Here is a 12,276-nt window from a genome sequence, read left to right as displayed (position 1 = left end):
ATTCCATTCTAATTCCATTCTATTCTTTATTCTATTCTATATCCTTATTCTATTCCATTCCATTCTAATTCTATTCTATTGTTCCATATTTTCTACTCTATTCTATTCTTATTCCATATTCTCTTTTATTTCATTCTATTCTATATTCTATATTCTATATTCTATATTCTATATTCTATATTCTATATTCTATATTCTATTCTATTCTATTCTATTCTATTCTATTCTATTCTATTCTATTCTATTCTATTCTATTCTATTCTATTCTATTCTATTCTATTCTGCTTATCTCACCTAAGACAGCCAGGTACACAATGCAAGAACGCAACATGAGCAAAAAGAAAATCCTAATTTACAGCCCAACAGTCAGCAAAGAGATCAGCCGAGCGCAAAACACCAACTTTCCAGTTAATCCCCCGTGCAAAGTAAGGACGCGCCAAGTATTGGCCTCCCGCCCACCTATATACAGCCCTGTCCCAGATTTTCTTTCGCTCCTAGTGGCAAACCAAAATTTAATTTCTAATTTCACTTGATTGGACCTGCATCCTGAGCCGGTGGCAGGAACAGAAATATACCTGCAGGGTTGCTTGGATCTTCCCGCTTTCCATCACAAAGCCGAAGCAGAAAAGCTTCAGCTTCAGCCGCTCAGCCAGAACTGCCTTCCCGGGGCGATTTTGGAGCAAATGTAAACATTGACAGCACAGCGAGCATTGCACCCCAACCAGGTTTGTTTAACCGGGGTTTAAAAGCGGCTGACTTTTCACCCAGTTTGGAGTGGGGGGGGGGAACAAGGACACAGTCAGCTGTGCCATAAAAGTTCCTGGAAGCTGGGAGAAAAATCCAAGCCCTCCCTGCCCTTTTTAAAGAAAAGTGTGTGTAAAATGTGTGTGTGTGTGTGTTGTTCAGCAAGTTTTGTGAATGGCCAATAACACCACCCCGGGATTCCTAGCCTTGTGCATACATATTTACGTTTTGGACACAACCTTCGTTCGTAAATATTTACATTTTGCACGCAGCATTGAAACTCACAAACAAGCCTTAATAAACAAGGGCCAATGGAGTTAATCATTGGCTTGGCGTGTCTCTGGATGTTTGATTTTGTCACAAAAGAACAGAACAACAACAAACCCCCCCCCCCACAAAAAACACCCTTCACTCGTGTTTTTATTTTTATAGCTTTAATTTCATCTCTCTTTTTTTGGCATTACATTCATTCATTCATTCCTATCTCCCTTTAAATTCACGTGAAATGATCCGTAGTAGGTACTAACTCCGACGCTTTTGTGCGTTTCAAGAACGGGGATGCGGTCCCACCCAAGCAGGTCATCGATAAATGCGTTCGTTCAATTTTTAATTCATTTTTGAGGAAGCTTTCATCCCAAAGCGCCCGAAAAGAGGCAAACATGATAAAAAAAAAAAAAAGGTTCGATCTGGAGAATCAGAAGAGCTTGGAATGGGAAAGGAAGGAAGGAAGCCAAAAAAACTTTTCAGGATTGCCGATGGTTATTTTTTTTCCTTTCTTTTAAAAAAAAAACCAAAAACAAACAAAGAAAAAAAACACTTCACTCAGTCTCCTGAAAGAGAGCTAAGCTTCCGAAGAGTAGGAAGCACGTCTTGGATTTTTTTTTTTTTGCTATCCCAGGAAACGGAGGTGGTGTGTGTGTGTGTGTGTGTGTGTTCCTTTAAAAAAGAAAGCAAAAATTGCAAAATGAAAGCGAGGAGGGGGGGAAATCAAAGGGGGGAGTCTCCCCGTGCTGCAAGAAACAGGCCTGAAGCAAACACCGGGATCATGTCGACGGTCACCGATGTCCAGCAAAATTCTCTAGCCCGGGTTTTTCCAGAAGACCAGGAATGGGAGAAGCATCCATTATGATTTTTTTTTATCGGATTCCCAATCGCACAGCCCTTCTTCTGCCATGTCTCGTCTCCCTGCAGCGAAATATTAAATTTACGGCAGCCGATTCGTGCCAGCCAGCCTGCCTGCCCTCCGCAAAGCCTTCCAAAGTCCAGGAAAAGGAAAACAAGAATTTTGGGATACAAGCAAGAGTTTCGGGGAATATATATATATATATACATATATATATATATAGGCAAGTCACTCGCTCTCCGCCACGGCTCTGAGTCCAGTGGAGGTCCTTGAAGGGTTTTCCATAAATTGCAATTTTCATCCGAATCCAGCTATTCCCATTGTTCTGTTATGCCCCTCCAAAAAGATAAGAAAAGAAAGAAGAAATAATTAAAAAAAAAATCTAAGAAATCACAATGCGTTAAAATCTCCGTCTCGACGCCACTCGGATTCAAAAGACCCGGTCGAACTCAGTCTGATTGGTTGCCGCGGGGTTCCTGCCCTGATTGGCCGGCTGCTGGGGCATGTGCCCGCCTCTCCTCCTGGGCGGGGCCAAGTACTCGAACATGGATTGGTTGTGGGTGGAGAGCATGTTCTTGAGGTCGGAGGGCATGGGGTCGGACCAGAAGAAGTCGTGGTTCAGGGCGTCGTCGCTGTCGATCCGCTGGGCGGGATCCAGGACCAGCAGCTTGTCGATGAGATCCAGGGCGTAGGGATCCTTCACGTAGGCCTTCAGCCTCTCCTTGACCTTGCGCTTCTGACCTTTGGGCAGCTCCAGCTTCTGGTAGAGTTCGTATTTGTCCACGTTGGGCCAGATCTGAAAGGAGAAGGGGAATTCAGAGAAAAGGACGACTAGGGGGGACCTGACGGCGGCATTCCGGTATTTTTGCCACAAAAAAGATGTTGAGACTTTGGGAAAAAAAAGTTCAGAGAAGAGCAACTAAGATGATTAAAGGCCTGGAGACTAAAACATACGAAGAACAGGCTGCGGGACTTGGGTTTGGCCAGTCTAAAGAAAAGAGGAAAGAGGGGAGACAGGATAGTAGTGTTCCAGTATTTGGGGCCTGCCACCAAGAAGAGGGGGGTCAAACTATTCTCCAAAGCGCCTGAAGGCAGGACAAGAAGCAATGGTTGGAAACTGATCAAGGAGAGAAGCAACCTGGAATTAAGGAGAAACTTCCTAACAGTGAGGACAATCAACCAGTGGAACAGCTTGCCACCAGAAATCGTGGGCGCTCCATCACTGGAGGTTTTTAAGAAGAGGCTGGACAATCACCTGTCTGAGATGGTATACGTTCTCCTGCTTGAGCAGGGGGCTGGACTAGAAGACCTCCAAGGTCCCTTCCAGCTCCATTCCATTCCATTCCATTCCATTCCATTCCATCATACTCAACTCTACTCCACTCCACTCTCCACTCTATTCTATTCTACTCCATTCCATTCTACTCTACTCCACTCCATTCCAGGAGACAAGCAACCTGGAACTAAGGAGAAACTTCCTAACAGTGAGGACAATCAACCAGTGGAACAGCTTGCCACCAGAAATCGTGGGCACTCCATCACTGGAGATTTTTAAGAAGAGACTGGACAGTCACTTGTCTGAGATGGTCTAGGTTCTCTCGCTTGAGCAGGGGGCTGGACTAGATGACCTCCAAGGTCCCTGTCAATTCTGTTTTTCTGCTAATTCTTCTTTTTCCTTCCTTCTTTCCTTCCTCCCTCCCTCATCACTTGGAGGTTTTTAAGTCTACCGGTTCTCACCTCGGGCGTGATGGAGCCGCAGAGCTGGCTGATCAGGGTGAGCTGATGCTGTTCGGTGTTGCCTTGCATGATGGGGCTCCGTGTCCACATCTCCGCCATGATGCAGCCCCCACCCCACAGATCAATGGGGGGGCCATAATCGCGTTCTCCTTAAAAAAAAGGAATCCCAAGTTGATCTTTCTAAAGGCTAAACCTTCCAGCTACTCTGGAAAACAATTGTTGAGTTTTCTTTTCTTTATAAAGTTTGATTGATTTCTTTTTTAAAACAGAATTCAACAGTAATCATTCAACAAAAGGACTGAGTATCTCATTCACTAATACAAATTAAATTCCTAATCCCTAAATCTTTTCTCTAACTCAATGTGGAAAGCCACGGCTTGGTTGAAGCCAAGGCTCATAATTCATGAGCCAGCCCAGCCCTATGGGAACTGAAGTCCCATGCAGAGCTCCAGAAGACCAATACTCCACCAGTCCACAAAAGCTGACCCAAGGCCCATGAGCCAGCCCAGCCATATGGGAACTGAAGTCCCACACGGAGCTCAGAAACTTGATAATCCATCAGTCCACAAAAGTTGACCCAGGCCCGTAAGCCAGCCCAGCCATATGGGAACTGAAGTCCCACGCGGAGCTCCAGAAGCTCAATAATTCATCAGTCCACAAAGGCTGACCCAGGCCCATGAGCCAGCCCAGCCATATGGGAACTGAAGTCCCACACGGAGCTCAGAAACTTGATAATCCATCAGTCCACAAAAGTTGACCCAGGCCCGTAAGCCAGCCCAGCCATATGGGAACTGAAGTCCCATGCAGAGCTCCAGAAGACCAATACTCCACCAGTCCACAAAAGTTGACCCAGGCCCATGAGCCAGCCCAGCCATATGGGAACTGAGGTCCCACACGGAGCTCAGAAACTTGATAATCCATCAGTCCACAAAAGTTGACCCAAGGCCCAAGAGCCAGCCTAGCCATATGGGAACTGACGTCCCATGCAGAGCTCCAGAAGACCAATACTCCACCAGTCCACAAAAGTTGACCCAGGCCCATGAGCCAGCGCAGCCATATGGGAACTGAAGTCCCACACGGAGCTCAGAAACTTGATAATCCATCAGTCCACAAAAGTTGACCCAGGCCCGTGAGCCAGCCCAGCCATATGGGAACTGAAGTCCCACACGGAGCTCAGAAACTTGATAATCCATCAGTCCACAAAAGTTGACCCAGGCCCGTGAGCCAGCCCAGCCATATGGGAACTGAAGTCCCACGTGGAGCTCCTGAAGACCGATACTCCATCAGTCCCCAATCCAACCCACAGATGTTGACCGGTCCTTCTTACCCAGTAGCAGCTCTGGTGGACGGTACCACAGTGTCACCACCCGGTTCGTGTAGCGGTTGGGCTGGCTGTTCTTGGCCAGGCTGAAAGCCCGGGCCAACCCAAAATCGGCCAACTTCAAGACGCCATCTCGGGTGATGAGCACGTTGGCAGCTTTCATGTCTCTGTGAAGGATCTGGGAGGGAAAAAAAGGTGGAGAGAGACATGGGTGGTCTGTCGTGGTCGCCATCCTGCTAGCTGTCAACCTCCAGCTCAAATATCCAAATAAAAAGTCCGGCATTACTTCCATTTCTGAAAAACGCACTGTTTATTGGATTCATGGCATGAAAACTAACTATAAAATCCCAAAGGGCATCAGACCAAAGCACGTAACAAGGACATTCCCAGCCAAACTTCCCCAGATATTTACGTAACTCCTCTGAACAATTTCTGTTATGAGAAACCGTCTGCTATCCTCTTCACACCTGCTAGAATGTCCTTGAAAGGTTTCCAGACTGCTGACTCTCAGCAAACTTCCTCGGAATTGGGGAGGTTTCGTTTCTCTAACTAACCCAGTCAAAAGCACCATTTCCCTCCCCCCCACCCCCTTTACTCTAATGAAGGGGTCTTCAAATTTGGCCCTTTGATGACTTGTGGACTTCCAACTCCCAGAATTCCTCAGCCGGCATGCCTGGCTGAGGAATTCTGGGCGTTGGAAGTCCGCAAGTCATCAAAGGGCCAAGTTTGAAGACACCCTGCTCTAATGGCAAAATGAAAACAAAGAGGCAAATTGTCAGTAGCATCGCTTTGCATCTGACATTGTGCAATGGGACGGAGGGGGGGAGGTTAGACTGGGAGCCAAGCAGTGCTGGGAGACCTGCAAATCCAGCCCCAGGCCACTTAAAAGAATGTGGAGACGAAGCAGGTGCGCATAAACAACCTGGAACTTTTCAGTTGGCCAAAGACTGATAACAAAGTGAAAGTCCTGGGGGAAAAAAGGGAAATTAAGTATATCGTTTGTGGGCCACTTCAGCAGATTCCGCTTCGCTACTTCCAACAGTTCATTTAGCGACCATTCCAAGTTACAACGGCACTGGGGGAAAAAGTGAGACTTAGGACCGTTTTTTACACCCAACAACTGCTGCGGCGCCCCCGCGGTCGCACGATTTACATTCAGACACTTGACAACCAACTCACATTTATGATAAGTGCAGTGTCCTGGGGTCATGTGACCCCTTTTTTGCGCCCTTCTGACAAGCACAAAGGGGGGGGGAGCCGGATCCCCTTCAACAACCGTGTCACTCAAACTTAACAAACTGCAATGATTCACTTAACGAGGGTGGCGAGGAAGGTCGTAAAACGGGACAAATTTTTAACACATTTCTCCCTTGGCGACATAAATTTGGGACTCAGTAACGGCCGTTAAGCTGAGGACTGACCTGTAACGGCTTTTGCTTCCGTTGGGTCAAAAGAAAGGCCCAGGGGTCTTTACTAACTAACTGAGTGGGGTGGGGTGTCCCCCAAGGGAAGACCAGCTTAGATCTCCAGGGTCTACGAAGCCCGCAGGGACCTCTCACCTTATTCCGATGGATGTAGTAGAGTCCGTTCAGGAGCATCTGCATCACTTTCTTGATCTCCGACAGTGTGAACTTGACGTGAGCGTTGCTGAGGAGGCCAGCCAGGTCGTGCTCGCAGAAGTCGAAGACCAGGTAGATGCTGCCCTTGCAACGATTGTACGGGGAGGCTGCAGGGACGACAGGAAACCGGAACCTCAAATTTTACCGGCTATTCCAATAGCTTCATCTGTGTTCGGCCGTCTTGTTGGGCTCCATGGATTATATTAGCAAGAGCAATAGCATTTAGACTTATATGTCGCTTCACAGTGCTTTTTGCAGCACTCTCTGAGTGGTATAGAAGAGTCGGACAATGGCCCCCAAATTCTGGGGTCCTCGTTTTACCGACCTCGGAAGGATGGAAAGCAGAGTGAACCTTGAGCCGGTCAGGATCGAACTCCTGGCAGTGGGCAGTTAGCCTGCAATACTGCATTCTAACCACTGCGCCACCACAGCAGATAGGATAGATAGATAGATAGATAGATAGATAGATAGATAGATAGATAGATAGATAGATAGACAGACAGACAGACAGACAGACAGACAGGCACGTGGTTTACATTCGGATGCTTGACAAATGACTCATATTTATGACGGGTTGCAGCGTCCCTGGAGTCATGTGATCCCTCTTTGCAACCTTCCGACAAGCCTGATTCACTTAACAAACTTGCTGCGAACTTAACAGCTGCAGTGAATCATTGAACAACTGTTAAGGTCGTAAAAAATGGCAACCCTCACTTAAAAAATTTCTCATCTGGCAATAGAAATTTTGCACCCAACCGTGGTCATAAATGAAGGACTCCCTGTACTGAAATGACATTATGACAACAGCGACATCCAGTTCAGATTTAACAGCCATTTGATCGGAACACAGAGGCCTTCCCTTGCAAACTATTCATTAAATTGACATTTAGAATAGAATAGAGCTGGAAGGGACCTTGGAGGTCTTCTAGTCCAGCCCCCCGCTCAAGCAGGAGAACCTATGCCATCTCAGACAGGTGACTGTCCAGTCTCTTCTTAAAAACCTCCAGGGATGGAGCACCCACAACTTCTGGTAGGAAGCTGTTCCACTGGTTAATTGTCCTCACTGTCACGAAGTTTCTCCTTAATTCCAGGTTGCTTCTCTCTTTGATCAGTTTCCAACCGTTGTTTCTTGTTCTGCCCTCTGCTACTTTGGAGAACAATTTGACCCCCTCTTCTTTGGGGCAGTCCCTCAAATACTGGAACATTGCTATACTGTCTCCCCTGTTTCTTCTCTTCTTTAAACTAGCCAAACCCAATTCCTGCAGCCGTTCTTCATACGTTTTAGTTCTCCAGGCCTCGGATCACCTTAGATGCCCTTCTCTGAATTTTTTTTTGCAAACTCTCAACATCTTTTTTCCGATACGGTGGCCAAAATTGGCTGCAGTTTTTTCCAGGCGTGGCCTCACTAGGGGTTTTCGTTTTAGCAGATAAAATTAAGCCCAGCAAGTTTGGATAACTTACCTTTAGTTCGGCATATTTCAATGAGGTTGACCACATTTTCGTGTTTCAACAACTGCAGGATTTTAATCTCCCGTAAAGCTGTGATTGGAAACTAGAGAGAACAAAGAGAGAACATATTTGCATCCAAGGTGGGAAGGCCAGGTTCCTTGGCTAAAGTTTTGCACTGAAATCACAACTCATGGACAGACCTCACCATAATTTTCAACTGGGAAACTGTGTCCTTCAAAAGAGAGGATTTAAAAGAAAACAGGAAGATCTCCCAAGGCCGGCTAATTATCACACAGATAAGCAGAGATTAACACAACTAGACCAACAATCAAGTAAACAATACCCCAGTCAAGGAACTACCAACTCATACAAACAATCAAACAATACCTTATCAGGGAACAATCAAGAACTCCCAGCAACAGTGATAAGAAAAACTATCAAGAGAGAACGACTCCCCACTGTGACGATTTTCCCCAGCTGGGCAGAGAAATGTTTCCAAGAAAATCCCAAAGGTGCTGTTTTCAAGAGGCAACTGGACTTCCTTGGTTTTTTTTTCCTTGAAGACGCTTCGCTTCTCATCCAAGAAGCTTCTTCAGTTCTGACCGAATGGTGGAGTACGAAAGGATTGATATGAACCGAAGAAGCTTCTTGGATCAGAAGCGAAACGTCTTCAAGGCAAACCAAAGAAAATCCAGTTGCCCCCTGAAGAAAGAAAAAAAAAGCACCTTTGGGGACAAACCATGACCTGGATGGTTGAGACATATAATAATAATAATAATAATAATAATAATAATAATAATAATAATAATAATAATAATAATAATAATAATAATAATAATAATAATAATAATAATAAGCAGAAGAAGAAGAAGAAGAAGAAGAAGAAGAAGAAGAAGAAGAAGAAGAAGAAGAAGAAGAAGAAGAAGAAGAAGAAGAAGAAGAAGAAGAAGAAGAAGTAGAAGTAGTTGGAAGGGACCTTGGAGGTCATCTAGTCCAACCCCCTGCTCAGGCAGGAAACCTTATACCATTTCAGGCAAATGGCTGTCCACTCTCTTCTTAAAAGCCTCCAGTGTTGGAGCATTCACCACTTCTGGAGGCAGGCTGTTCCACTGGTTAATTGTTCTAACTGTCAGGAAGTTTCTCCTTAGTTCCAGGTTGCTTCTCTCCTTGACTAGTTTCCATCCGTTGCTTCAGGTGCTTTGGAGAATAGCTTGACTCCCTCTTCTTTGGGGGCAGCCCCTGAGAGATCGGAAGACTGCTATCATGTCACCCCTCACTCTTCTCTTCGTTAAACTACACATACCCAATTCCAGCAACCGTTCCCTATATGTTTGAGCCTCCAGTCTGCAAGAAAGCATCCCAACTCGGAGAGCGCCAAGGACTTCACAATACCGACTCATTCCAACGTGGTGACTTTTTAAAATGGAGTAAGTTCTATTACTGCTCTAAATTAAAGCTGCAAAAAAAAAACATAATGGGGAGTCCCCACTGAATTCCAGTCGGTTTGGTCACTCGGAGGAGGCAACGAACGGCGCGGCCACAGACACACAATCAATTTGATCCCGAAAAGATGGTGAAGAAAGAAAACCAGCTTTGCAATCTGAGATAGTACATCAACTGATCAGGTTTACCTCTTTCCCAGAGCTTGGTGTGTAACTTATACCCTTTCCAATAAACTAAATGCTCACTCCAAAGAATCCATCGCAAAATCGGGGGCGATTTAGGCAGCTTGAAGAGGTTTAATCAGGTTTTATTTAGGCTTGATAAAAATTAAAGAGGATAAGATCTGCCGAGCGGCACAGAGCCCAGATCAAAGTAACAGGGGCGGGTGGGGTGGTCCATGATGGTCTCTGAGCTTGCCTGGTTTTCTTGCAGACGTTTCGTGACCAAACTAGGTTACGTCATCAGTGGTAGAAGAGTGGGGCTTGTGGGGAGAAGGAAAAGGATGGAAGAGGTCAAAGACAGGAGGAGAAAAGAGAAGAAAAGGGCTGCGAGCTTGGTGGTTTCCTTGCGGACATTTCATTACCAAACCAGGTTACAGCATCAGTGCTAGGACAACGGAAAGTTGTGCTTGATTTTCAGGTTTCCTGAAAGTGCCTGCCCTTATTTTATTTATTTTTTAATTTTAATTCCATTTATATCCCGCCCTTCTCCGAAGACTCCGGGCGGCTTACAAGCTTAGCAGTAGCCTTCATTCTATGTATGTTTTATTTTTATTTTATTTTAATTCCATTTATATCCCGCCCTTCTCCGAAGACTCCGGGCGGCTTACAAGCTTAGCAGTAGCCTTCATTCTATGTATATGCCTGCTTATTAGGGCTTTTGCCCCCCCCCCAAGCGGCATTATTACAAAGTCAGCTTAATTGCCCCCAACAATCTGGGTCCTCATCTGGGTCCTTAAATGTGTTGCTCTGTTCCACCCCCAGAAGAAGCACCCCAGATTTTCCCATCCCTCCCCTTTGCCGTTTCTCTCGTTGCCTCTTTCTTCCACCCAGACGCGCGGGGCGAACCCCGCGCCACTCACCCCTTCTTTTTCATTCTCCATCAACACTTTTTTCAGCGCCACTTTTTTGCCCGTCTGCCGGTGCTTCGCTTTGAAGACCTCCCTGTAAGAAAAGCCGAGGAGGGCATGAAGAGGGGAGGCCGTTTAAGCAAAGAGGGGAGGGGGCGCGAAAATGGGGGTGTGGGGTGTGGAAATGCGTGCACCAGGCCCACCCGGCCGAGGAGCTGGGGATGATAGGTTAAGTGGGAGCCGGATGGAGGATGGACACACACACACACACACACACACACACACACACACACACCCGAGGGCAGAAGAGCTACCGGATTCCATCCGGAATGTCCCCGCTGCTGGGAGACCAGCAACGCTGGAAAAGGCAGGGCTGCTGGGCCCACAAGCGGCAGGACGGAGGACCGGCTGGCTGAGCTCATGAGGTCTCTCTCTCCCTCCAGGCCAAGATTCGGAAGCGCCAGGGTGGGGCAAAGGGGGTCCCTGTGCTGGGTGTGTGTGTGTGTGTGTGTGTGTGTGTGTGTGTGTGTGTGGAGCAGATCTAAGGGCAGCTCAGTCCATTCCAGGAGGGGCGCTTAAAGGCCATACACAGGGGAAGCCCCCAGGGTTGTGTGTCTGGCTTTGTGTGTTTGTGTGTGTGTTGGGGAGGATTAAAGGAGGAAGAAGACGGTCAAGAGATTTGGGGGGGGGGTGGTGGGAAAGGCGCAAAAGGCGACTAAGCTGGCCCCCAGCTTCCTGCACTACAGACCCCATCTTCCTGAGCTAGGAGACCGGGGGGGGGGGCTCTGGTTGGGTGGGGGGGCACAGAGGGGGCTCCCCAAGGCGGGTGGGGAGCCCAAGGCTGCCCCACTCCAGGTGGGAGGGGCGCTCCCGGCCGGGAGCGATGGGTCTCCGTCCCTCCCCTCGCAAGAGAGCCCCAACTCGGACCCGCAGGGCGGCCGTGCAGCATGGGGGCGGGGGTCCTGCCCCTGCCAGGGCGAGCAGGGCGCCAAGCGGCTGGGGCCGGGCAGGAGGGAGGCTGCAGTCCGGCTGGGGAGGAAGGAGGGGGCTGGGAGCCTGGCGGGGCTCAGCCCGATGGGCTCTGGGGTGCCCCCGGCCACGTGGGAGGGCCGGGCCGGGCGCGCCTTACCCGAAGGTGCCCTGCCCGATCTTGGCCAGCTTCTCGTACTTGGAGACCTCGTCGCAGTACGGGCACTCGGCCGCGTCGTACTGCTTGGCCATGGCCGTCCCCGCGACCCCCAAACGCCGCGGCCGGCCGGCAGCCTCCCTCCCCCCAGCGCGCAGGGGCGCTTCCGGTCGCGCTTCCGCCCGGCCGCGCCCTGCCTCAGCACTTCCGGCGCGGGCGGGCGGGGCCGCCGCGGGGCAGCCTGGGAGGCGTAGTTCGCAGCCGCCCGAGCTCGGGGAGGGGAAGAGGGGCTCTGGGGGGCGGGGGGGATGGGCTGTAGAGAGGGGGATGGGCTGTGGGAGGGGATGATGGGCTCTGGGAGGGGATGATGGGCTCTGCGGGGGATGATGGGCTCTGAGAGGGGATGATGAGCTCAGGGGCGGATGATGGGCTGTGTGGATGGTGATGGGCTCTGAGTGGATGTTGGGCTGTGGGAGGGGATGATGGGCTCTGCGGGGGATGATGGGCTCTGAGAGGGGGTGATGAGCTCAGGGGCGGATGATGGGCTCTGCGATGGGTGATGGGCTCTGAGTGGATGTTGGGCTGTGGGAGGGGATGATGGGCTCTGCGGGGTATGATTGGCTCTGGGAGGGGATGATGGGCTCT

General features: G+C 48.9%; 1 protein-coding gene across 1 annotated transcript; it reads right to left on the bottom strand.

Annotated features, from left to right (window-relative positions):
- Nucleotides 1-1,161: 1,161 nt before the first annotated feature.
- CDK9 (cyclin dependent kinase 9) lies at nucleotides 1,162-11,741 on the bottom strand. Its single transcript, XM_083375213.1, has 7 exons — nucleotides 11,635-11,741; nucleotides 10,518-10,599; nucleotides 8,006-8,096; nucleotides 6,485-6,651; nucleotides 4,932-5,103; nucleotides 3,605-3,753; nucleotides 1,162-2,663 (listed from the first exon to the last, which is right to left on the bottom strand). The coding sequence occupies exons 1-7, from the start codon at nucleotides 11,724-11,726 to the stop codon at nucleotides 2,298-2,300; spliced, it is 1,119 nt and encodes a 372-aa protein (XP_083231339.1). The 5' UTR covers nucleotides 11,727-11,741; the 3' UTR covers nucleotides 1,162-2,297.
- Between the last annotated feature and the right edge of the window lie 535 nt (nucleotides 11,742-12,276).

Source organism: Vipera ursinii, assembly GCF_947247035.1.
Source record: "Vipera ursinii genome assembly, chromosome: 16".
NCBI lineage: Eukaryota > Metazoa > Chordata > Lepidosauria > Squamata > Viperidae > Vipera > Vipera ursinii.
Note: the sequence above shows the minus strand (reverse complement) of the source record. Positions and strands in the feature narration are given on the sequence as shown.